Genomic DNA, 27,092 nt, shown 5'->3' with positions numbered 1-27,092 from the left:
TACTACCAGTATGGATTTAACTGAAAATTATGCAATTGATAAGGGTGCTTTCAGCACTGTTTTCTTTCTTGTTCCTACTGTGTTCATCTCCTTATGAATACTATGCAGTTTTCAGTTTTTAAACTTGGTGTTTTTAGCATCTTGATGTGTTTTTATTGTTTTCTGTTTGTCTTGCTTATCTCCTGGATTGTTTTGAGTCTGTGGTCAGGGACCCCTGATCTTCTCTGGATCCTGATCCAGTACCTGCAGACAGACAACTATGTTGTGCACCTTCCTATAAAACCTTTTCAAAACTCCGTGAAAGTAACATGCTCAGACCTGCCTCCCTCCTCTCTGTAAATATGAATAAACTGCCTGATGCCTTGGGGAAATCTGCCTATATTTGAATATGGGGGTAGAGATGACTATATGAAGGTCCTGCACGCTTGTCTGATCATGTACTTGACAGCTGCTGCACGGACGGTGGCATGCCCTGTTGAACACCAGCTTGGTGGGCATCATGAATGTGAACGGCAGACCACCTCCCTGACAGATTTCATTGCATTACCAGGTGGCCGCCAGCTCACAGAGGAGGGGAGGGGTCAAAGGTTACAACAAACTGTGCCACGGCCCAGTGGAGTCTGACGTGTGGAAAGAATTAATCATTTCCAGCTGGACTGCTCATCTCAGGATGCAAAATGAGATCCATCGGAGAGGCGTCTGACAGCCAGCCTGTCAAACTGTGTGATACTGCAGTGAGTTGCCTCTGCAGCACGCTACTCACATGTGCATGTACAAACTGTCAGGCTGTCATGGCTTAAACATGATGGAAATCACAGGAGATGAAGAAGATTCATGAATATTCATAAACAAACAGGAAAACACTCTCTTTGCACAAGGTTTTGAACTGTATTTATTCAGATTCTTCGTCACTTTAAGAGCTTTAGATAATTTAACATCACTATTGCAATCCTAAAACGCAATTGGATCAATTAAAACTACAAAACACAAGACGGTGGGGCTGTAAGCCGTTACTGTAAAAAAAACCAAAAAGACTACAATTCCCACAAGGTTTTTCCTTCTGCGCATGCGTTCTTGTACCATAGCGACAAGAAAGGTTTTCAGTAGCAACCTTGGCTCTGAGCGGAATAAAGTCTTTTTTGAAGGTAAGAGATATTTAAAAGTACAAACGAGGATAAAGATAGTAGATTATAGTAAATTATACACGTATGTATGTTAAAAACGACATATATGACTTTAAATACGTTGTCGATTGAGACCGTTAGCTTCCTTATAAACGTTAGCTGCGACAGCTGTTAGCTTCAGTTTGATGGAGATAAACTAGAATAAACCTGTTTCTGTATGACCAAACAGCAGCAGCTGTTCAGAGATGCCATGATACTTGTCAAAGATAACTTTCCACCTGCAGCCAGATTAGAAGCTTGAAAACTGGAGAATTCATGACCTTTCGGTTGAAGTTTAAAGATTTAAACCGCATCCAGTTGGACCACCGAAGGGGGTTTTGCGGGGTTCTCATGTACTTTGGAAAATAATAGAATTTCATTAAAGTGCTTACAGATCAGGATAAGTATAGTATCAGAAAATGCAGTGCGGGAAAATATTTGTATCATTTTCAGAATGTTTTCCTATCCCCTTTCATCCATTTATTTATCCATCGTTTTTTCCATCCATCCATCTATCTGTCCATCCATTTTACCAGAGAGGATTTAGGAATTTGTGGGACAACCCAAAAACTGAACATGCTCTTCAACCCACAAATATGGCACCATTTGTAAGGAAAGACAATAAACAGACTTTCCAATTGCCAGTAAGTGTTACAACAAAGACATAATCAAATAAACTCAAATGTTCATACTAACAATAGCATAATAAAATGTACCTTTTAAAAGTTCCTGGTGGCCAAGCTGGTCAGCAGTTTGGTGGTCATAAACAATCAATGCTTGGACTGTTTACAGTAGGAAAATCTGTCTGTAACATGTTAATATTGTTCAATATGAAGTAAGTTAGACTGTAAAGTTGGGTTGCAGCCACTCACATGGTTTGATATTTGACAGTACACATTTAGAACTACACAAATATTTGTAAACTTGGGGATTAGGGCCTGGGTTTGCAGCTATAGATATCCATGCTGAATGTGTGTGAAATCTGAGGGTTTAATGAAGATTGTGTTTTTTTTCAGACTAAAACATGTCCCGTGTCCTCGATGAGACAGCGACAGACCTCCCAGTCAGAGACATGACCATCAACCTGTCGCGGCTTACTGAGGCTCCACAAGGTGACGTGCACATTGTGTTACAGCTGACAATTCATCAAATCTGTGCAGTTCCTGTTTCCACTGTTTAACGTTCAACCAGCAACTGGATGTGTCTTTTATGTCTGACTTGTCCATCAAAGTGTTGGTATTTTCAGTCATCTCAGACACGTCTGCTGCAATAATCGCCCTATTTCATTTTACTGAGATCTTAAACATCCAGGCTGAGATCTGACATTAGTAAAAGTGTTGTTACTGATTCCCCTGACAGATCCGTCTGTGCATCAGCACGCTCGGGAGCGGCAGAACATCGGGAAGTTGTCCAGGGAGGAGCTGGAGGACCGCTTCCTACGTGTCCATGAGGAGACGCTGCAGCTCAAACAGCACATTCACACACAGGATGAAAAGATTAAGAAGTGAGACACACACTCCAGACCCGACACTGAAGTCGCGAGTAGTTGTTTGTGATGTTTTAATCAATGAATCTGTTCCAAATGAAGGGATGGTGTAAAACAGATTAACAGAATGAACTCAAATTCCTAAATTGTTTATCTGTGTGTTAGACCTTCTAGAACTCTTGATGTTGGGATGTTTCTCTTACATTCAGTGACAGAAACACTGTGAATCTGACACCGCCCTCAGGTTGGGCACCAAGCTGATGAAGCTGGTTAAGGACCGTGGGCGGATGGAGCAGCTGGCTGCAGGTGCAGCACAGCCTCTGTCCAGATTCCGAGACCTGGAGATGGAGGAGATGGTGGAGGAGCTCCAGGAGAAAGTCAGAGGTCTGCAGGCTGAGAACGAGGGGCTGAAACAGCGCCTGGTGGTGGCCAAACAACAGATTATCAACTCGCAGAGCCGAAGGCAGACGCAGTATGAGCATGTGCACTCCCGGGTGAACTCTGGTCTGAAGAAGCTCAGAGATGATTCTTCATCACCATCTCCTGGACGTCAGAGAAGTGAGTCCAAGCAGTTTGCACACAGACTGAGAATGTGCAGTGTTCAACACTTACAGGGTGTCATAGGATGGATCCAGTTTAACACTGAATCTGTTCAGTTCAGACCAACCACAGTTGTTCAGTCTGTACCATCTGAATCTGTTCAGTTAGGAGCGTAGAAAGTGTCGAAGCCATCTCTGCTTCCCTGGGTCCGTTGATTTGGGTATAGGTTTCAAAAGAGTGAAATAAACACAAGTACAATCAACTTTGAGTTCGCCTCTGCGCAGAGTGAGAGATGGACTCCAGTCACGCACCTGCAAGCCCAACTCTGATCAACTCTCCGCTTTCAGGCTCGTTTTATTCAGTTTCAAGGGTGTGTTCAACATATACATATATCATGTCACTCATATATAGCATAACAGTTCCTTGGGTCCAAATAAGGAGTGGTTCTGGTTATTTTCTCCTAGCAAGCTTATCCTGTCCTGTCTCCGGTCTTCCCTGTCCTCCACCTGTTTACGACCTCGGACTCTCTCTATCCCCTACTCTCTTGTCATTCACCAATTTATGACTTTGCACTCTCTATGTTTTCACTCCCTAAGGGCCTTGCCTTTTCTATGCTTCACTCCCCTCTCCTCCATCTGCACACAGGTTACACACATAGATAGTTTATATATTCTACAAAAGTCATTCAGTATTTGCCTTCGGCAGGTATGAGGAGTTTGGAAGGAGGTGGGAGACCTCCGACTGGCCAGCTGCCTCGGTATGGACACAGCCTGCTGGAGGAGGCAAGGGCTGAGATCCGAAACTTGTAAGTTCTGTTTGCTTTGCAGCAACATTGCCACTAAACAGTTGTGAGTCTTTTTGTATCCTCTGTGGAGCCAAAAGCTGAGTAATCTTTTCCCTGTTTATTGTTTTAATACTGTTACTGTTGATCACAAACCCAGCTCTGTCATTTAGACTCGGTTAAACTAGCTAGCTACTGCGACCCATGGATCTCTTTGGGCCTTCATTTAGCCAATGGCAGGAAGCTCCAAGCCAAAAACAACTCTGCTTTTTAATTTTCAGTCTTGACAACCGGAGGTTTTGGACAGAACCCACCCAGAATGTATTTGTCTGTGAAGCATTTTAGCACAGGATGATTAACTACATGACTGAAATTGGAATGACTTGTGTTCAGAAATGTTTCCTGGGTGCCGAAACAACTGGATGTCTCATGGTGTTTTAGGGAAAACGTGGTGGAGTCTCAGCGGAGTCATATGGACGAGCTGGAAGGAGTGTCCGAGCAACTGAGGGAGGAGCTGAGGAGGAAGGAGGAGGACTTCGAGGAGAAGCTCCTGCAGGCCCGACAGAAGCAAACTTCCACTCTTAGGTTTGTTTCTTCATGGAGAAGAGTTGTCTGACTGCAGCATGAGCATGTGGATGTAAACACACCCTGTGTTCCTCCCAGGTCACAGGTCAATAGCAACATGTCGATGATCAACCTGCAGAAGCAGCTGGCCGACAGATCCAACACCGTGACAGAACTGGAGAGTCGATATCGGCTTCTGCAGGAGGTGAGAAGTTTGTTCAACTGATCTTAACCTTCAGTGGTTTTTAAAGGAGTCAGAGCAAGACAAGGATATATTTGTATGGCACTGTTCGTACACATGGTAATTCAAAGTGCCTTACAGGAAAATACATATTTACATTGAAAGGAAGAAATGTGGACATTAAATAATGAGCAATTTCCTGTGGTCAAACCAAACAGCTGAAATCCTTCTCAGTTATTATTCTCCAGCAAGTTAACGATACCATTTACCATAATAGCAGAAAAAACAGCTCACCTGTGTTTTCCAGGCTCAACGGACGCTGAAGGCGAGTAACGATGCAGCGATGGTGAAGGTGGACGAATTGACAGCTCAGCTGAAAGACGAAAGGATGAAGAATCTGGAGCTAGACCAACAGCTGCAGACTGCTAACATCACCAAGATCCAGGTGGAGCAGGTGAGATACATCACACCTCTATAAACCTGCATCAGCCGAGCAGTTTCCATGGTTACTGCCATTCTGTGAGCATGCTCACAATTTATGTTTACTGTCAAACAGTTAAAGGAGCAGATCAGTGACCTGGAGCAGGAGGGGGTGTTGCTGAAGGAGAGCAACAAGAAACTGTTGAACAGGTGAGCGATGGATGGATGAGCAGGTAAAGAGGTGGACAGGTGAGCAGGGGGACAGGTGGTGAACAGTTAGACAAGCGAGCAGTAAACAGGTGGCCAGGTAACCAGGTTGGCAAGTGAGTGGTTAGACAGGTGGAAAGGTGAATTTTTGGACGGGTGAGCAGTTTGCCAGGGGAACTGGGGCAAAGGTGACCAGTTGGATAGATGAGCATGTAAACAGGTAGATGGTTAAGGTTAGCGTGTGGGCAAATAAACATTTGGACAGGTAGACACTTGTGCAGGTAAACGGGTGGACAGGTGAGCAGGTAGACAGGTGAGCAAGTAAACAGATGTTGACCTTTTAAGTTGCCCAGATTCAGTCAGACTCTGATTTCTTTAGTTTTGTGTCTCTGTTGGGTCTGAGCTCAGGTGCGTCTCCCTGTCATCACATCAGTTTCTCTGTTCGTCCGCAGTGCCTTCGATGTTTCTCAGCAGAAGGGACAGCTTCGGGAGCAGCAGCTGAAGTTACAGATCGTTCAACTGGAGACGGCGCTGAAGGCTGACCTCGTGGACAAAAACGAAATCTTGGACAGGATCAAGTCTGAGAGAGGTCTGTTCCTGTCTCACAATGTCTGTTCAGCTGAGCTGCAGACTGACTGAACACTGTAAACCAACAGTTACCAGTGTTAGTTACTTCAACCTCGTGTTGTTAAATCGGACTAATACTGATGTGAATCAGTTAATCTCTTTCACTGTGACTCAGAAAAAAATGAGCAGCTGACAGAAGAAAATCAGAAGCTTCAGATTCAGTTTCTGGAACAGAAGCAACAAGTGGAGGAACTGAATGACCGGCTGAAGTTCTACGGCAGAGTGAGTGTCTCCATCAAACTGTAAACCCTCAGATCTGAACATTCAAATGATAAATAAGATCAGTCTAATGTTCCTCTCTGTGTTCTTTTAAGGAGAAGGATTACAGCGTGGCTGAACTCACAGAGGCCCTACTGCTTATTAGAGTAAGTAGAACATCAATCATTATGTTGTTGACACATTGCTTCCTTAAGCAAAATAATATTTAGATCTTTTCTCAGAAGCGCAAGTCCCAGAAAAGCGGAGATCTGAACTTCCTGGTAGACATAGATGAGGATGGGAGGAGCAACACGGAGAGCTCCATCAGAGAGCTGAGAGCTGCTCACGCTGAAACTATCCAGGTGCTGGAGAAGACCAGGAACCTCCTGAACATGGAGAGCCGGATCAGCAAAGACTACAAGGTGGAGAAGGGCGCACGCAGACCAGGAAACATCTGTCCAGATTTATCCTTTCTAATCTAATTTAACCACAGAAAATGATGGGAAGATCTGTAAGCTGCCCTGTTCAGCTCAGAAACGTCCTGACTCTCCATGCTTGTTTCAGAGAAGAAATATTTAGGTCAGATTATGTTTGCTTACGAGTACAGCCGATTCGAACATTAAAAGGCCAATTATTTCAACTACATCTACCCTGACTTTTAGTATGACCCCAAACCCATTTTCTGTTTCTTATTGTCGGGTTTTGCTAAAATAACTCCGTTCAACCTGTTTTCTGTTCTGCTGGTCCTCAGGCGGAGCTGGAAGCGACCTTACGGAAGATGAGTAGCGACAAGGTTGAGTTTGAGCACAAGCTGGAGCGTCAGGCTCAGCTGCTGGATGCCAGAACAGCAAAGATCACCAAGCTGGAAGGTATTCATCTCAACATCCATCTAGAGGATTTTATTTTCATGGCTAAACTCGTCTGTGTCATTCAACCTGAGAGTGTCTGACAGTTAAAAACCCATGAATGAATTTGCAAAAGTATCTGAAAATTCACAGCATCACATCAGGAGTCCCACAGATCAGAGGTAGAACGGAATAAAGAACCAGTCTGAGAGAATAATGAGAACATCTCATAGTCTGTGGTTCCTTCTGGTAGCTGTAGATTCTCCTTAAAGAAAGCCAACCGTTCATGATCATCCTGACATTAATACAGGCCAATACATGATGGTGAAGCCCAAAGTTACACCAGACGTTGTGTGAGTGAGGTTCTGCTGAGTCAGACACACCTGGACTGTTGTTCTGTGGTTTTAGTCCAACGGTCTCATGGAAAAATCAACTGCGTTTCACATCTCAGTAGCGCTGATTTTAACCTTGAACCACATAGACCTCCTTTAGACATGAAATGATGGCAGGTCAGTACATAGCCCTGATTTACATCTACACATTGTGTTTTGGTGAGGACCAGTCCTGGTCTGAAAGAACAGACTTCAGTTTTTCAGGTTTGTAAAAGTCTGTAAATCTGTTTTTTGGTTGTTTAAAGCATTTAGTGAAATGTCTCGTCACACATTCAGGCTGCACAGGTTGGGCACTGAGATGCTCTCGCCGTAACATTTGAGCTGTTTAGCAAAAATCATCATTTCTAACTGGATGTACGCTCTGAAAAAGCATCAGGGTTGTTTTTAACACAGAGACGATGCAGCGCTGACAGAATATCTCCAGATATCTGTTTAGATATGTATTTTCAAACATCGTTTAGTTGTTTAATCTTTTCTGTCCACATCTTTAATGAACAAACTTTGAATGTTAATCTGTGCTCCCAAAGCTACGATCATCCTTCAGCTGAATATTGTTTACTGCTTCCCAGGTCAGCTCAGAGACATTGCTTACGGCACCAAGACCTACACCTTCAAACCGGACCTGACGGGTGAAGATGAGGCTGATTTCTTTGATGAAGCCGTCCAGCTGGAACGTGGAGAGAACCTCCTGGAGCTTCAGATAGTCGGAGCCACACTGTCTCCTCCTGCCCTGCAGGTTCTCGGTGATGGCGAACCCTCCACCTTCTGCACGTACACCTTCTACCTGTTCAAGCCACACTCCACTCCGGTGGTGACAGGCCACAGGCCCAGATACGGTTTCACCTCCAAGTACGTAGTGAGCATGGACGAACACTTCATGGACTACCTGCACAGGTAAGTTTTACATTTTTCAATTTCGACGACAAAAAGACTGAGGTGATGTCTTTAAGTCAAACTGTCACTGTTGGGTGTTCTTGTGTAGATGTTGGCTGTCTGGAGGTGACAGTAAGCCTGTTGTCTCAAACCTTGGGTTTTAGGATGGTGAGGGACTTTAGACCTGATGGGAGGATCAGTGCAGTTTTCACCTGAGGCAACTGGCCAAAATAAAACCCATCTGGTCAAAAGATGACTTCAGAACAGTAATCCATGCATTTATTACAACTCAGCTAGATTACTGTAATTCTTTTTACGTTGGAGTTAGTAAATCATCCTTATCACGCCGTCAGTTGGTGCAAAACGCTGCTGCATGGCTTTTAACTGGAACACAGAGGGGAGAGCATATTATTCCTGTTTTATCCTCACTGCAGTGGTGGCCTGTTTATTTTAAAAATCTTTTATTTGGCTTTAGGTCTTTAAATGTTCTTGCTCCTCCTCTGAGCTTCTGCATCTGCACCCCCGCTTCTGGGTCACTCAGATCAGCTGTTGGTTGAGGTGCCACGGACACGGCGGAGGTTCGGGGGAGATCGAGTTTATTCAGCTCCCAAATTATGGAGCGCTTTGCTGCTGCACATTAGAAAAACCTCTTTACTGGCCATTTTAAAATCTGCTCTCAAGACCCACCTTTTCTCTTTGGCTTTTGACCCAGCATAAGTTGTTCATTTAAAGTCTTTGTCGTATTTTCTTGTTGCTACTTTTGCTTGGTTTATTTCTACTTTTAAGGAATTTATTTGTTTTTATGATTTATTTTAATCCTTGTTCTTGTTGAGCACTTTGGTCAGTGCCTGCTGTTTTTAAAGTGCTTTATTAATAAAACTGGCTTGGCTTGGCACAGGTGCCCCGTCACCGTGGAGCTGAATCAGGCGCTTGGAATGGACTGGAGGATGCTGGCAACGGGGCAGCTGCGGCTGCAGCAGCTGCTGGACCAGAAAGGGAAAGTCTACGGCAGTATCCCGCTGGTTGGTGCGTTACGAAGCCCCCACAAACCAGCAACATGCATGCATGGGTTTACATCAGTTTAATTTATAAAACACTCACACTCAAAGAAAGACTTGCACCTCAGCCTGTCAGCCAAGCAAACCACATCTCATTGTATGTTTATGTTTAAATGAGCCATTATGCATGCGTTTCACCCCTTTTTTGTATGTAACCAAATACCCAGCAAAAAACATCTGAATCACAAAGACCAGCGCTCTTTGCAACTTTGAGTTAGCGTAAAATATTTACCTTTCACTTGAAGGCTGGTGGTAGCTGTGGGGCAGGAGAGTATTTGGGAATTAAAGCAATCTGCTGCACATCTGGCTTTTCAGAAACAGAACAGGAATTAAATAAATGGTAAATTTCTGAAATCTGATGTTTTTCTGTTCATCTGGCCTTTAAATATTTCACTTATGAGACTCCAATGATGTCTAAACTCTGAGAGAAGTTAAACCTTCAGTTTTTACTGTCAATCAGAGGCTTTTCCCTAATGGTCATCGATAATTCAAAGTTAGCAGCTCACGTGTCTTAAGACTAATAACAAGTGAAAGTGAAACGCCACTCCAGTGGGTAAAAAAGAACAAAAACAGAGCTTTCCACGGGCACCACCCACAGATCCATTTTCCTTACCAATGTGGCACCATTGGAGGACATCAACAGGCTTACCAGTGGTTCAAAGTTATTCACCAGGAAGCATTGATACAACAATCCTAAAATAGACCAAACAATTATGTTCTTTATTTTTTAGAACTTATTTCAGTCTATAACAGTCAGTAATAGAGATTTAGATGTAATTACATAGAATTCAGTTAATTCTAGATTATTATGTGGTCCAGTCAGATCCAGTTGATCTTTCAATGCCAGTCTATGTAAGGAAGCTCCCTTATCCTACTCCTTAAACCTGTTGAGGTTTCTTAGTTTGGATTTTGCTTTTCTGTTACGAAAGATGTTTTATACATATGTAAACTCATTACCATTAGGAACACATGAAGAGGCCCGAACCTTTGGATCGCTGGATTACTGGCTCCGACTGAGGATTCCCATGACGGAGACGATGAGTTTGTACCGAGAGAAGCTGAAGGCTGTGGGATACATCCACACGGCTCTCAGTGAACACTCACAGGTACTGTCACAGCCAATCAAACAACATCTGGAACATCACATGGGAACAACAGGAGCAAAAAACTGCTCATTGTTTTATTTATCTGATCAATTCATATTCACAAATTAAACAACAACATGATCACATGGTGGAATTTTTAAAGACACTTTGATTTAAGTATCTTATAATATACAATATTGAAAATATGGAAAAATACTTATATTTCCAGACTTTACTCAGTGTTCAGTTGTTTCAGTGACAGATATCCAAACTTCTAGTTTCATTTAAGTTTCATTTATTTTAGTCAGAGCACCTTTATGGTGGTTTCTGTATAAAAAACACACAATTACCATCATTACTGACTAATAAACCACAGATACTCCCATCTACCCACCCATCCATCCATCCATTCATTCATCTATCCATCCATCCATCCAGATTTTTTGTTTTCAAACTAAAAGAACAATTCCTGGAATGTGATCTGGTGTGTAATATTGAAATGAATCCTGGTTATTTTTCCTTTCATGTCAGCTCAGCATTTTTATCAGATGTTAGAATTCATCCAATAAACTTCTTTCATTTCATTTCTATAATTTTTCTGACCTCAGCAGCCGGCCAGCTCCAGCAGGAATGAACTCTTCATCACCGTCCAGCGCTGCAGAGACCTTCAGTCCAGGAGCTCCCAGCAGCCGAATCCCTACGTCGTCTACAAGTTCTTTGACTTTCCTGATTATCCCACTGCTACCATGGACAACCGCAGCCACCCTGAGTTCAACGACCTAAAGTCCTACTCCATCCTGATGGACGAAGACCTGGACCAGTACCTGAAGACTGAGGTGCTTCAGTTCTACGTGTTTGACTACAAAGAGGAGCAGATGGACACATACCTGGGGAAGGCCCAAGTGCCGCTGCTTCCACTGACCCGAGATCAAGAGGTTTCAGGTGGGATTAGGGATGGTTTACTTGAATTAATTTCACTTTAGTTAAATAAAATACTTTAAAAATCCCAAAAGGAGTTGGTCTGAAGATCCTTCAGAGTCATTATTGATGGTTATAGGTGGGAGAGGGAGGGTCTCCTGTTGTGGTCTCTACTGCAGTAGATCTGAAGGAGCTCCTGACAGAAAACACTCTTCTGTTGAGTTACTTTATTTGTGAAGAGGATGATCAAGCATGTCCATGATGTTCTTCATTTTGTGAAGCATCCGTCTTTGCACAATCAGCTCTAGATGTTCCACAGGAGTCCTCAGAACTGAGCCAGGCTACTTTATTATCTTGTTCAGCTTTTTAAAGTCACTGGCTCTGATGCTGCTACACCAACAAATGCACTCTCCACAACACCTGCAACATTATAGTTGCAAACACTGAAGGATCTAAGGTTTCTGAAGAAGAATGGTCCACTCTGCCTCTTCTTGGAGATGTTCTACAGAGATGTTACAGAGTGAAGCATCAGTTTATCTGCAGCATCGATACTCAGATGTTTATTCACATTTCTTATTTCTTAAGAAAGAGTTTGTTTTGTGTTCAGTAAGCTGAAACGAAGTGCACTTTTTGTCTACTGACTTGATTGATCAGAAGCAAAGTATCCGATTTACTGTTGGTCGGGGTCGGGATCATATTCGCATTAAAAATAAATGACTGATCTTTATTGTATCCAGATTTTGAACATCCCAAAAAGAATCTAAAGTCTCTAAATATTGTCTTTCTTACAGTCATAAAATAATTTCATAAATTACCTTATTGTGTCAGAATGGAAACAGGTTTAGTGAATAAATAATGCAGAACAGAAACCAGCAGATATTCAGTGTCTGAGGCAGGTTCAGGTAGAAACGCTGTGATCAGACCTGCAGACCCTCTCTGCTTCGTAAAAACCTGAATGTTCCATTTCTAAGAGGTCAAAATCAGTTATCAACCGTTGAACAAGAATATCCAGTCTGCTGTTCCTGCGTAGATGTGCTCAGTGTGTTCTTTGTCTTCAGGTGTGTTTGAGCTTGCTGATCCCTCCGGAAGACCCGCCGGCTGCATAGCAGTGACACTGAGGTGGAAGTTACCCTACTGTCCCTCACCAGGGGTCACAATGGCTACTGAGGAGGCCCAGTTGTTCTCAAAGCATCATGTTGGAGGAGTGGTTGATCCTAATCAGGAGCAGGCGAATGTTGAGGCAGAGAAGACAAACAGACAAATGGAAGATGTCAAAGAGATGCTGCAGGAGGAGAAAGAAAAGCTTGTGAACCCTCACTCTAAAGCTGCAGTTGCTGCCATTTCCAAAGTTAGAAACTTGCCTTGGCATCATTGAGTACAAAAGCAATCTGCAGAACACTGAAAGGTGTCCTCCTCTCTCCTACCATTAGGTGGCACTGCCCAGAATCAGAGGACAGAAGACACAAGAGAGGGACGGAGCAGGGGCCAAACGAGTCACGTTTGTGGACGTGACACCTGCAGAAGACAAGGTGGGTTCAGTTTTATGCTGTTTGGTCCTTAATGCTCCATCTGTTCGTAGAGAACTGCTGGGGGGAATAAATATCTAAACAACAAAATCATGTAGATGTGATACTAATAATGGCCCAATGAGGACAATCACTCTTTTTTTTAGGAGTCTCTTTCTTACTACTATCGACTTTACCTGGAAAATATATACAGGGGTTGGACAATGAAACGTAAAGTTATGCATATAACTACTGTTCCCTGAAGGAGAGTAACGAAGTACAACACATGAGTATGGGATATCACGCCCTGCGTGTCCTGGCTGAAGCCACCTCTAATCACGCCTCCTAGGCAAATAATGTGATGACGACAGGTGACAGGCCCCGCCTGCACTATATACCTGTCCGTCATCATCGTCATTACTCAGTTCGATAGCCGCTATTCACCGAGCCCAGCTGAGCAGCGGGGCAGCAATGTGTTGTACTTCGTTACTCTCCTTCAGGGAACAATAGTTATATGCATAACTTTACGTTCCCTTTCAGTCGATTCACTCAGTACAACACATGATGGGACATATATAAACGCCCCGCAGAGCAGCCATCAAACCTGGATCATACACTGCATACTAGTGCAGCACTTCAGACCCAGCAGAAAGAACTGAGTGAGCCACAGAAGGGGTTGTCACATCCAAACGATAAAACTTTACAAATGTGTGCGGCGAAGACCAGCTGGCTGCAGCACAAATGTCACTCATGGGCACCCCTCTAAATAGGGCCCAGGAGGTCGCTATGCCCCTGGTGGAGTGAGCCCTCACACCACGTGGCATTGGGAGACCCCTGCTGCTGTAAGCCAGAGAAATAGCCTCCACAATCCAGTGGGAGAGTCTTTGTCTGGACAGAGCTTTCCCCCTTGCTGGGTTAGCAATACACACAAACAGTTGATCACACAACCTCACAGACTGAGTACGGTCAATGTAACTACGCAGTGCACGTAAAGGGCACAGGAAGTGTAACCTCCTTTGTTCCTCAGATGCAAAAGGAGGTGGACAAAAACTCGAAAGCTCCATAGTCATGGAGCTGTAGTCCGAAGGTATAACCTTAGGAAGATAAGCTGCATTGGGTCGCAAGGTGACCTTGGAACCATCAGGTGAAAAGTGTATGCAGGTAGGATTTACAGACAAAGCATGGAGGTCTCCAACTCGCTTTGCAGTTGTCAGAGCAAGAAGCAGAGCAAGCTTATATGAAAGGAACTTCACATCTACTGACTCCAAAGGTTCAAATGGAGGGTCACAAAGAGCTTCTAGTACCAATGTGAGATCCCAGGAAGGAAAACTGGGTTTAATCACAGGTCTGAGTCTACGAACCCCCTTTAAGAAGCGTACAGCCAGAGGATGAGCACCTGGTGTGACTCCATTAAAACCAATATGGCAGGCAGAAATGGCAGCCAAGTAGACCTTAATTGTGGAAAAGGAAAGACCTTTATCCAGCAGATCCTGTAAAAACGTTAAAACTTCCACCATAGAGCACTGAAATGGAACAATGTGCTTGTCCTCACACCACTGCTCAAAAGCTCTCCATTTATAAGCGTATAAACCTCTAGTGGAGGATGCTCTAGCATTCTGGATTGTTGCCACCACATCAGGAGGGAGGCCTTTGGCTAACAAGCTGGACTTCTCAGCAGGTAAGCATGCAGCTTCCACAGCTCTGGGTGTGGATGAAATATCTCCCCCCCTGCCCTGCCTGAGTGAGGAGATCCCGGCAAACAGGGAGTTGCCACGGCTCTGCTGCCAGCAGGCTAATTATATCGGAATACCATGACATTGCAGGCCAACGGGGTGCTACCAAAATTAGGGACAGACCCTGTTTGCGCACCCTCTCTAGTACAGGTAGTATCATTTCCACTGGGGGGAATGCATTCAGTACATTGGGCCATGGATGGGCCAGGGCATCCACTCCCAGCGGAGCATCCTGATCTGTTATGGAAAAGAACAGAGGACAGTGGGTGTTGGCTCTGGTGGCAAAAAGATCTACTGCTGCTGTCCCAAACAGACACCATATTTGTGCCACCACGGAAGGGTGAAGCCTCCACTCTCTCACCCGAGGTCCGCCTCTGGAGAGCAAATCTGCACCCAGATTCAGACGTCCCGGGACGTGAGTAGCTCTGATAGACAGAAAGCGTATGTTGCACCACTGTAAGAGGGTGTGAGATAGCTTCAGGAGAGGAAGTGAACGAGACCCTCCCTGTCTGTTTATGTATGAAATCACAGTGGTGTTGTCTGTCCTGACCAGAACATGTTGGTTTAACAGAACCTGGCAGAAATGTTGCAGAGCCAGCAGAACCGCTAAGAGCTCCAGGTAGTTTATGTGGAGTTTGGATTGTACTTGTGTCCAAACCCCCTTCACCGCCACGCCATCGCACAACGCGCCCCACCCCCTCAGGGAGGCATCCGTGGATACCACCTTGCGAAAGGTTACTCTCCCTATTGGCGAACCTCGGCACGACGTCCTGGTTCCCGCCAAGGGCTGAGAGCCGACATACAGGCAGTGGTTATCGTTAGCTTTCTACTGCGGTGACGCCATGTACACAACCAGTGAGAGCGGGTCCACCGCTGGAATGGGCGCATCTTCAGTAGACCGAGCGGTACTACTGCAATCATAGATGCCATCATACCCATCAGTTGTAAGATGGTCTGGAAACGCAGTTTGTGTCCCAACTGAAACTGAGCGAGGCAGCGGTGAAACGCGGCCACTCTGTGGTCGGAAAGACGTGTCCTGCTTGTAAGGGAGCATATTTCCAGACCGAGAAATTAAAATTGCTGACTTGGGATCAGCGAGCTTTTCTGAGAGTTTACCAAAAATCCTAGGGCTTGAATGTGCGACAGAACCCGAGACAGCTGCACTGTCGCCTGCTCTCTGGAACTGGCTATTAAATCCCAGTCGTCCAGATAAGTTAAAATGCGGGCCCCTGTCTCTCTGAGAGGTGCTAGCGCTGCCTCTACACATTTTGTAAAGGTGCGAGGCGCTAGAGACAGACCGAAAGGCAGTACGAGGTACTCGTACGCCTTGCCCTCGAAGGCGAATCTCAGAAACTGTCTGTGGTCCGGGTGTATCGCTACGTGAAAGTAAGCGTCTGTCAGGTCGATCGTGGCTAACCAATCGCCCGGGCTGATAGCACTCAGAAGCTGCTTGAGTGTTAACATTTTGAACTTGTATGTTCGGAGGTATTTGTTCAGAACTCTCAAGTTCAGGATTGGACGAAGCCCGCCCCCTTTTTTCGGAACAACAAAATAACGGCTGTACCAATCTCTGTTCATGTCCGACTCGGGAACCGCGCGAATAGCTCCTTTTACCAACAGTGAATTTATCTCCTCTCTCAGAACCTCTGCTGCTTGGGCCATTACTGCCGTGTTTACCACGCCAACAAAGTGGGGTGGTCTCCGGCGAAACTGTAAACGGTAACCCATAGCAACGTTCCTCTCCACCCAAGGACGGAGTGCGCATGCGCGCCACATATGGAGACATGCAAGCTAGGCGACTGGCCTGCGGCGCTGTTGGTGGAACGGTGCTGCCCTCTCCCGACGTGCGAGAGAGGTGCAGCCTCATTTGGCTGTTGCCTGCAGCTCTTTGATTTTGACTTTTTTTCATAGAAAAAACTGTCTTTATTGAAACGTTTGGAGCATACATACAAACATTTGGAACAACTGCAGTGCTCAGAAACACATTCAACGCACCAAACTGGGGGCTTTTAGTGCAAATATATTTGTTGGGAAATTGTGCTGGGGAGACTGTGTGGGGGAAACGCAGCGCCTCTTGGGACTGGGATCCCGAACAACACCAGCAAAACCTCTTTTGGACGGCACCCGCCGACAACTGGCAAACATGTCTCCCTGCTCCCGAAACTCCTGAGTCCCGAGTCCCACAGCTAGGAGGGCTGTGTTTTCTTCTTTCGGGACGTCGAGTCCCTCTGGAGCCCCGGAGGAGGACCCCTGCTCCAGGCCGTCTTTCGGGGAGCTTGGCCGTGGTTTTGTGGCTGTGCCGTCTGAGGGTTCAAGCTCACGGGTCGCGTCATCCTCTTCGCTGGGGGTGGTGGTACAGCTGGTTTGCGAGTGCCCGAGCTGGTTTTGGGTCTCACATCTCGCCTGGGGATGATACTGCGCAGTGCTTCGGTCTGCTTTTTCCTCTGCTCGAATTTCGCCTGTATGGCGTCGAGAGATTGTCCAAACAGCCTGTCGGCTACCAGCGGTTCATCCAGGTAGACGGCTCTATCCCTATCCGGGATGTCAGAGAGCGTCAGCCACAGGTGCCTTTGGGCAACCATCGTCGATGCCATCCCTCTGCCCAGTGACATCGCTGCACAGCGGGATACACGGAGGATGTAGTCAGCGGTGATTCTCAAGAGTGGCATCACAGGGCTCTCCGGCGGTGTTGCGGCTCCAAGCTCCGCCAAGCGCATAGCTTGGTATGTTTGCAGCATGGTAATGGAGCTCAGGGCACAAGCGGTGGTCGCTTGAGCCTTGTAGATTTTCTCCAATTGAGCAGCGGAGAACCTACAGTGCTTAGACGGAAGCGATGTTGGACCACCCACACCGTGATTTTGGGATGGGGCCAGATATGCTGCCAAAGACGGTTCCATAGGCGGAAGATTCACCAGTCCGGCTTTTTCGGCGCCTTCCAGGTCCAGATACTGTCCATAACCCGGTACCGTGACGCGGGTGGACAGTGGTTTGTTCCATGAAGACGTCAACTCAGAGATAAAGTCTGGGAACATGGGTAGATGATGCTTGACTGCGGCCGGCTCCGAGGGGGGATAAAACCCCGCGAATCGCGATGGCTTCTCCGCAGGAGGTGGGGAGGGCAATTCCACGTCCAGTGTATCAGCTGCATGGCGGCAAAGAGAGAAGAAAGACGTGTCGCCCGGGTCTGCTGGCGCAGCAGCGGCAGCCTGACTCGGCAGAGACTCATCCTCATCATCGGACAGACCATGAACATCCAAACCGATGTCCAGTACGTCCTCTTCTCCCTGAAGGGGTTCTAGCTGAAGCTGAGACCGAGCACCTGCATTATCGGCTAACCCATCAATATACTCCATATGGTCTGCCCAGCTGGAAGCGGGGACTTCGACCGAAAAGCCGTCCTCGTCAGAATTGGACGAAACTGGGTTTCCCGCCTCGGAGAGCAGTGGGTCTCGCCGTGAGACAGCAGCCTCTCCTAGCACCTTTTCGAGGAATTTAACCCGCCTCTCCAGGGTCGAGCGATGAAGCTGGTGACAGAACGCACATGCTTCGGGCTCCGCCAACGCTCTGCGAGCGTGAACGATCCCGAGACAGACGGGACAAGCCTCATGCTGGTCCTTCTCATGAAGCGAGAAGCCGCACCCCTGAGGACAGGGACGAATAGATGACTTCTGCTTCGCTTGTGTTGGCTTTGTGCTCATCCCGAACCACAAAGCCAGACCGAACTGCTTGAAATCAGCGCTTCGCGGGCAGACACGCTTACCAGCAGGCAGCAGTGACTAACTCCAACAAAAGCAGTTGAACTAATTCCAAGTAGCCTTTTGAAAAGAGACACAGAGCCAACCAGCAGCAGCTAGCTAGCCTGACTCAAAGAGGTGTTCTTAGCGAGGTGAAGAGCGTAAGAACAGAGTAATGACGATGTGGACGGACAGGTATATAGTGCAGGCGGGGCCTGTCACCTGTCGTCATCACATCATTTGCCTAGGAGGCGTGATTAGAGGTGGCTTCAGCCAGGACATGCAGGGCGTGATATCCCATACTCATGTGTTGTACTGAGTGAATCGACTGAAAGGGAACTGAAACACCTGTCATTTTAGTGTGGGAGGTTTCATGGCTAAATTGGACCAGCCTGGTAGCCAGTCTTCATTGATTGCACATTGCACCAGTAAGAGCAGAGTGTGAAGGTTCAATTAGCAGGGTAAGAGCACAGTTTTGCTCAAAATATTGAAATGCACACAACATTATGGGTGACATACCAGAGTTCAAAAGAGGACAAATTGTTGGTGCACGTCTTGCTGGCGTATCTGTGACCAAGACAGCAAGTCTTTGTGATGTATCAAGAGCCACGGTATCCAGGGTAATGTCAGCATACCACCAAGAAGGATGAACTACATCCAACAGGATTAACTGTGGACGCAAGAGGAAGCTGTCTGAAAGGGATGTTCGGGTGCTAACCCGGATTGTATCCAAAAAACATAAAACCACGGCTGCCCAAATCACGGCAGAATTAAATGTGCACCTCAACTCTCCTGTTTCCACCAGAACTGTCCGTCGGGAGCTCCACAGGGTCAATATACACGGCCAGGCTGCTATAACCAATCCTTTGGTCACTCATGCCAATGCCAAACGTCGGTTTCAATGATGCAAGGAGCGCAAATCTTGGGCTGTGGACAATGTGAAACATGTATTGTTCTCTGATGAGTCCACCTTTACTGTTTTCCCCACATCCGGGAGAGTTACGGTGTGGAGAAGCCCCAAAGAAGCGTACCACCCAGACTGTTGCATGCCCAGAGTGAAGCATGGGGGTGGATCAGTGATGGTTTGGGCTCCCATATTATGGCATTCCCTTGGCCCAATACTTGTGCTAGATGGGCGCGTCACTGCCAAGGACTACCGAACCATTCTTGAGGACCATGTGCATCCAATGGTTCAAACATTGTATCCTGAAGGCGGTGCCGTGTATCAGGATGACAATGCACCAATACACACAGCAAGACTGGTGAAACATTGGTTTGATGAACATGAAAGTGAAGTTGAACATCTCCCATGGCCTGCACAGTCACCAGATCTAAATATTATTGAGCCACTTTGGGGTGTTTTGGAGGAGCGAGTCAGGAAACGTTTTCCTCCACCAGTATCACATAGTGACCTGGCCACTATCCTGCAAGAAGAATGGCTTAAAATCCCTCTGACCACTGTGCAGGACTTGTATGTCATTTACAAGACGAATTGACAATGTATTGGCCGCAAAAGGAGGCCCTACACCATACTAATAAATTATTGTGGTCTAAAACCAGGTGTTTCAGTTTCATTGTCCAACCCCCAGTAATTAGTGGTGACTATACGTCATGCCAGAAAGGTCCTGATACAGTCTATAGATGATCTCAACTTAATTGAAGTCTGGAGGACGTTGCATCCCTCCAGAAAGGAGTATTCGTGCTATTCAAGTACTCATAAAACAATATCATCACACATCGACTACTTTTTAATCTCAATGAGTTTATTCCTCAGGTAGAAGAATGTAGTTATGATTGTATAGTTCTGTCTGACCATGCTCCAATCTCTTTAACTCTTTATATACCAAGGCTTGCTCGGTGTCCCCATAGGTGGCGCTTTCAAACAAAATGGTTGCAAGACCCTACATTTATTCAGTTTCTTGGTGATAACATTAACATATACTGTCAGACAAATACAGATCAAACTAGTGCAAGTGTAAAATGGGAAGGATTTAAAGCTTACAATGGAGGTATGATCATAAACTAAACAAGCTTTAAATCTAAGACTCATTTTGCTGAACTACTCAGTCTTGAGACTCAGATTAAAGTTTTGGAGTTGGAGGTTTATCAAGATGACAGCCCAGAGAAACATTAAGAGCTTTTGCTGTTGAGAACTAGGTACAGAGAGCTTTCCACTAACAAAATTGCAGCAAGTCTTCTGTGGTTGAAACAATCCTACTACGACCAAGGTGACAAACCAGGCAAACCTCTTGCATGGAGAATTTAAAAAATGCAATCAGATAGAGCTATAAATTCATTTACATTAGAAAATGGAAATACAGCAATAGACCCACTTGCTATTAACTCCTCCCTTAAACATTTTATGGATCACTTTATCAATCAGAGTACCCAGAAACCATGCAGTTACAAACTGAGACCAATTAAATATCCCGACCATCATAGAAAGCCTTCAACAGTGTAAATTGGACCTTCCTGTACAAAGTTTTGGGTAAATTTGGATTTAATGAAATATTTGTAAATTGTATTAAATCAATATACCAGAACCCAACTGCAAGGATTAAAATAAATGGCAATCTGTCGGGAAGATTTGCACTGGAGAGGGGAACCAGACAGGGTTGTTGCCTCTCATAAAGCCTTTTTGCATTGTTTATAGAGCCGCTAGCCCAGATGATTAGACAGGAAGAGGAAATTAAAGGAGTGGAGATAGGAGGGGAAGAACATAAAATAGGGCTGTTCGCAGACGATATATTAATTTATTTAAAACATCCAGATGAAAGCCTTTTAAAAACATTGAGACTTCTGGAGGAATACGGAAAATTCTCTGGATACAAAATTAATGTTGAAAAAACACAGATTCTAGTAATAAACTACTCTCCACAGCAGAAAATAAGGGACACCTACAAGCTTAAGTGGAACGAAACACATATAAAATACTTGGGGGTAAACATAACCAAAGAAATAAGTAAACTCTATGAGGCAAACTACCCAAAAATAAATCAAGATATTAGGAGGGACCTGGGGAGATGGATGGATGTGGGTCTAGCTCTCAGTTCAAGAGTGGATTTAATTAAAATGAATATTTTACCACGACTGCTATACATGTTTCAGTCTTTACCATTGATGGTAACACAAAAACAATTTGTAGAATGGGACAAATGGATATCAAGGTTTATATGGAGTGGAAAGAAACCTAGGGTCAGATATAAAACACTTCAGCTTTCAAGGGACAGAGGAGGGCTGTGCTTGCCGGGCCTCAAGGAATACGTCTGGGCTGCACAAATTAGACCCCTAGTGTATTGGTGCAATGATGATTATGTTTCAAGATGGAAAAATATGGAAGTAGGTATGAAAGGAATGGAAATCAAAAATCTAGTTGCACATAAAGGCTTATTAGGCAAACTAAGTAGTGAGCTAGATTTAATTACCAGGAATACAATTGAAATATGGAACACTGTAGCTGACAGTTATAGATTAGAGAAAGAAACGAAGAGTCTGAGCTGGTTTGCTTGGGACCCGAGGTTTAGACTGGGGGTTTGTGATAAAGGGTTCAAGCATTGGGCAGATAAGGGGATTACAGCGACATGCAAAATGCTAGAACAAGATAGGCTGCTGAGTTTTGAGAACTTGAAGACAAAATTTGGACTGGGTGATCATGATCAATATCGATATTTACAGATAAGAGACTACTATGAGAAAGAGGTGAGGACTGAAATAGGTACAATAACTGGAATATTTCAGAAGGCTTATGAGGGGAAGAAATGTAGAGCTATTTCAGTACTGTATTGGGGGTTAATGGGAGGCAGGGAAACATCTACTGTATATATTAAAGAAAAATGGGAAAAGGAACTGCAGGAACATATAAGTGAGGTTGAATGGTTTAAAATCTGTAAAATGCAGTGTAAAGCCACTTGCTCCAAAGTTTGGAGAGAATTCAATTGGAAAAATATAATCAGATTTTTTATAACCCCAAAGATTAGAAAGAGGATGGTAACCAGCTCTCAGCCATGCTGGAGGCTTTGTGGTCAGGTGGATGTAGGCCACACCCACATATTTTGGTCCTGCCCAAGATTAAGTGGATACTGGGATAACATATGTGTTATTTTGAAAAAAATACTCGGATATGGAAAACCCAGATCATGTAAGGCACTCTGTTTGGGGTGTCTTACACATGATATAATTCAAAAAGATGTGTACCTGGTAAAAATCTTGCTTACTGCAACTAAGAAACCCATCACAAGACTATGGTACAAAGAAGATCCACCAGCTGTGGAGCGGTGGCTGGGCATCGTGGAGGAGATTTATGTGATGGAAACACTCACTTATAAACTGAGACTGCAAGAAGGCCAGTTTGTTGAAAAATGGACTGATTATAAAAACAAGGATGATACCACCTTCACAACAGGCCAAAATGAACATTGATACGGAAAAAATGAATATGGATGTATATATGTTGATACCTCTCCACTGTAACTGTTTAAAGAAATGTTCAATAAAAAATAAGTTAAAAAAAATAAATAAATATCACGACCATAATGGATCAAGGTAAGATTGAACTGGATAAACATGTTACGGTTAAGGAAATGTTAGAAGCTGTGCAGGGCATGAGAAGTGGGAAAACCCCAGGGTCAAATGGGATTCCTATTGAGAATTATAAATTGTTTCCAGCAAAATTACTCCCTCCATTACTAGAAGTATTTGAAGAGGCATATGAATCAGGAGTCCTGCCCCCAACCTTACGGTCTGCATTAATAATATTGGTTCCAAACAACAGAAAGGGTAATCTTATCGCCCCCTATCTTTGATTTGCTGCGATACTAAGATACTATGCAAGGTTTTAGCCAGGAGACTGGAGTTATGCGTTCCATCCCTAATTTCCAACGATCAGAGCGGTTTCACTCCTGGGCGTCACGCATTTCATAACATACAAAGAGTATTGAATACACTACATGAAAGGCGTGATGCCAAAGATAATGCAATCCTGTTGTTGGATGCTGAAAAAGCTTTCGATAGGATTGAATGGAAATATTTAATGGAGGTCCTGGCAAGATTTGGGTTGGGAGAAAAGTACCTTAAATGGGTGAAACTTTTATATACAGAACCAACAGTGGAATGAATGACGAACAATAACATATCGCAAACATTTAGTCTTCATAGAGGCACGCGACAAGTTTGCTCATTGTCCCCTCTGTTATTTTTGTTTGCCATTGAGCCCCTGGCCTTGGCCATCCGACAACATCCAAAAGTCTCCAGTATTAAAATAGGGAAACCGGAGCATACAATCTCACTCTTTGCAGATGATGTTATATATCTGTCCAATTTGATTATTTCCATTCCAACACTGGTAGACCTAATCAAATCCAAAAAGGGTCAGGAAGGGTTGAATTCCTGATCAGTACCAGCTGTGGGCATCCTGTCTATCAGTTTAGAACCCAGTTTCGTAGAAAGAACAGGTGTTCATATCTTGAAGCTTCGTGATTACCGTTGATGGAATAGGTATATTTAAGCACAGCCTGTGGTCAATGAGCAGCATCCAGGTGTATGTATTATTCTGGTCCAGATGGGAGAGGGTAGTGCACAGTGCAGAATCATTTGCATTGTTTCTGGATCCGTTTTGTCTGTAATCAGACTACAGTAAGCCCACTGTAGTCTCCTCCTGCTGGTATTGGTTGTTCCTTTAGGCTCTCAGAGATCTGCTCTTGAGTTCAGTCTGTTTCTTTTAAAGCTTTATCTTACGAGTTTACATGGGCAAAGAGTGTCATGTTCTTTGCTTTTAACAAGTCATTAGGCCTTTGTCCCTTCTATTTAATGAGAAGAAATGCTCCAGAATTAGTTAAGTGTTTATGTTTTTCTTTCACAGTTTATGGAGCAGAGCTTAGCAGAGAGTATTCCAGGGAAAGAGAAGGCGACATTTGCTCCTGATGTCCAGGTAAACTCATTTCGATCATGAAGACCATCACAGGTAAAGTTGTCTATACTAACAGTGACCCGAATAAATGACTCCTCCCACCCTGTTCCTAAACTTCACCTGTGACTCACCTGTTTGTCTTCACAGGTGGCATCCAAAGCCGGTCAAGGGACAACAGAAGAAGGTGATGATGATGAGGAGTCTCATGTTTCTGAAGGACAGCTGGTTCAGGGCACCCATTCCTACTCTGATGACTCTGACATCTCAGAGGAAATCATTGAAGGTTGATCATTACAAATTTTCAATAAAGACTGAATAAATTTTTTTTTTATATTTCAGTTTAGTTAAACATATTCTCCTTCGTACTCGTTTAGTTCTTATTTATATTAATTTCAAACTGAATTACAGGGCGTTGCGTGGCGTAGCAGTAGAGTGAGCGACACATAAACAGAGGCTATAGTCCTCAACGTCCTGGGTTTGATTCCTGACCTGGGGATATTTGCTGCATGTCTTCCCTCTTTGTCTCTCTGTCCATTTCCTGTCTGGTTACTGTTGATAAAGGCCACTACAGCCAATAAAAGTGAAAAGTAGCAGAAAACGTTCCTGGAAGGAACGCAGTGAAAGAGAGTCAGTCTGAACTGAGTCCAGGGATGTCCTCCTTACAAAGCAAAGAAAATCCGGCAAATGTTTGGTGCTTTAACATGTCAAATAAAGATGAATACCCTCATAACATGATAACAAAGTAAAACAAACAGATCTGGATAAACGATGATGAGAGGATCTCTAACCTGCTCGCTTCGCCAACTAATCAATAGTTTGATCTGAGCTTGTAGAAGCAAATGTTTACCCTGAACAGCTGAAGCTCAGACGCTGAGAATTAACTCAATAAATGGAAAATCCTATGCAGATGATTTTAAATATGATTTCTACTCCATGGTTTGCAAAACCCCAGAATATCATTTCTTCCTCTAAAAGGAAAATAAAGACATGTTCAGACTATATACATGCTGCACATGACACAGCTATTACTTAACATTATTTAATCTCATGCTGTGCTATGCAGACTGTCTGCGATAATGAATGTTCAATCACCTCTGCATGCTAAATGTTCAGAGTGGCTGCAACTAATAGCAGTTCAACCTACAATCTTATCATTATTATTTTATTATATTTTTTACTAACTAAATGCTTTGGGGGTGCTGATAGATCGTTAGACCTCCATCTCCGGATGGTCAGGCAATAATCAGAGATGGAAAGAAAACGAAAAGATAATATCATAGTTAAAGTAACATAACCCATCCTGACTCAGTGGAACTGCATCCCAATGTACATGTCCTATATAAAATAAGAGCGCATCAGACTCGACACACCTGGAAAAAACTTGATGGTCAACAACATACCCCTCATTTTCACACATTTAGACACATATATGCGGTATTTTTAGATGCAGCAACATGCGTGCCAAAATTGGAAACAATGTGACCACAATTTAATATTTTCATTGTAGTCAAAATTTTTCCTTTTGTCTAAACGGGCTTCCATACAGACCCTTACCAGCAGTCTTTGCCCTGGAAAACCAGTTTGAAGCCAGTTTGTTTTAACAATGATTTTATTTATGTCCAACGTGTTGTTTTAATTCCATTGTTCCAGATGTGGAGGAAGCTGCACCATCTGCGGACCCTCTGAGAGAGTCCACACAGTCCGACAGTGATGACTGCATCGTTCAGGGACAGGCCACAGGGAGAAAGGTCAGTGAATGCCTCACAGTGTTTAACTGTAAACTGAAGAATAAGGTTTATTTTTAAATCCATCTCCTGGTCCTCAGCTTTCTGAAAGGGTCCGGGTGGAGGTGGTCTCTCTGAGCCTGACGCCGCAGTCCCGGCTGGCGCAGGACGACAGCGTAGTGCGTCTGTTTGTGGAGTACAACTTCCTGGATCTGCCTACCGAGGAGACCCCTCTGTCTCTGCCCAAACCCCCCCAGGGCCGGATCATCAACTTCAACTACAGCAAAGGTTTGTTCCTCTGTGACTCAGTTTAAGAAATTTCATCATCTCATCTTCTTCAGTGTGGAACATTATAGAAAAACAAAGTCAGGCTGCTGCAGTCCAGAGTCATGACACATTATCAAGAAGAAATACATCCTTGTTATTTGTGAACACACTACAACATTAAGCCAAGTCCTTAATATAATTTTGAAAAACCTGTATGCTCAAGACGAAATAGTAACATCATCATATGCCCATCGGGCATTTGGCAGAGTAAAATGGTCCAAATTATTCAGTTAGTTACCTAGATTTTGATTGAGAGAGTTCCCTCACAAGGATTTAGAACTTGTACACACGTCCAGTGACCAGTCTCTTAAAAATATAGTTTCTAAACTAGTTTTGCTGAATCATTTCTTTGCCAACCATGACCAATGATATTCATACTGGCCATAGAGCCCCTGGTTATGGCAGTTAGAACGCATACATGCTTTAGGATATTTACAGGTCCTTCTCAAAATATTAGCATATTGTGATAAAGTTCATTATTTTCCATAATGTCATGATGAAAATTTAACATTCATATATTTTAGATTCATTGCACACTAACTGAAATATTTCAGGTCTTTTAATGTCTTAATACGGATGATTTTGGCATACAACTCATGAAAACCCAAAATTCCTATCTCACAAAATTAGCATATTTCATCCGACCAATAAAAGAAAAGTGTTTTTAATACAAAAAACGTCAACCTTCAAATAATCATGTACAGTTATGCACTCAATACTTGGTCGGGAATCCTTTTGCAGGAATGACTGCTTCAATGCGGCGTGGCATGGAGGCAATCAGCCTGTGGCACTGCTGAGGTCTTATGGAGGCCCAGGATGCTTCGAT

General features: G+C 44.2%; 1 protein-coding gene across 4 annotated transcripts in view; it reads left to right on the top strand.

Annotated features, from left to right (window-relative positions):
- Positions 1–1,064: 1,064 nt before the first annotated feature.
- rpgrip1l (RPGRIP1 like) overlaps positions 1,065–27,092 on the top strand; it is a 31,016-nt gene continuing 4,988 nt past the window's right edge. The window contains exons 1-25 of one of the 4 annotated variants that reach the window (XM_047346723.1): positions 1,069–1,145; positions 1,700–1,807; positions 2,180–2,275; positions 2,523–2,667; positions 2,894–3,207; positions 3,895–3,994; positions 4,412–4,555; positions 4,634–4,739; positions 5,023–5,169; positions 5,272–5,345; positions 5,795–5,931; positions 6,085–6,191; positions 6,284–6,334; positions 6,410–6,589; positions 6,919–7,036; positions 7,974–8,298; positions 9,176–9,303; positions 10,299–10,441; positions 11,032–11,362; positions 12,397–12,686; positions 12,769–12,867; positions 24,168–24,236; positions 24,363–24,498; positions 25,866–25,963; positions 26,041–26,227. In XM_047346723.1, coding sequence (XP_047202679.1) covers positions 2,188–2,275; positions 2,523–2,667; positions 2,894–3,207; positions 3,895–3,994; positions 4,412–4,555; positions 4,634–4,739; positions 5,023–5,169; positions 5,272–5,345; positions 5,795–5,931; positions 6,085–6,191; positions 6,284–6,334; positions 6,410–6,589; positions 6,919–7,036; positions 7,974–8,298; positions 9,176–9,303; positions 10,299–10,441; positions 11,032–11,362; positions 12,397–12,686; positions 12,769–12,867; positions 24,168–24,236; positions 24,363–24,498; positions 25,866–25,963; positions 26,041–26,227 — 3,517 coding nt within the window. In that variant the 5' untranslated portion in view covers positions 1,069–1,145; positions 1,700–1,807; positions 2,180–2,187. Of the gene's footprint in view, positions 1,146–1,699; positions 1,808–2,179; positions 2,276–2,522; positions 2,668–2,858; positions 3,208–3,894; positions 3,995–4,411; positions 4,556–4,633; positions 4,740–5,022; positions 5,170–5,271; positions 5,346–5,794; positions 5,932–6,084; positions 6,192–6,283; positions 6,335–6,409; positions 6,590–6,918; positions 7,037–7,973; positions 8,299–9,175; positions 9,304–10,298; positions 10,442–11,028; positions 11,363–12,396; positions 12,687–12,768; positions 12,868–24,167; positions 24,237–24,362; positions 24,499–25,865; positions 25,964–26,040; positions 26,228–27,092 lie in introns of those variants that run through there. The other 3 variants (XM_047346710.1, XM_047346717.1, XM_047346734.1) reach the window with 3 other exon arrangements.

The sequence above is a fragment of the Girardinichthys multiradiatus genome, chromosome 2, assembly GCF_021462225.1.
Source record: "Girardinichthys multiradiatus isolate DD_20200921_A chromosome 2, DD_fGirMul_XY1, whole genome shotgun sequence".
NCBI lineage: Eukaryota > Metazoa > Chordata > Actinopteri > Cyprinodontiformes > Goodeidae > Girardinichthys > Girardinichthys multiradiatus.
Note: the sequence above shows the minus strand (reverse complement) of the source record. Positions and strands in the feature narration are given on the sequence as shown.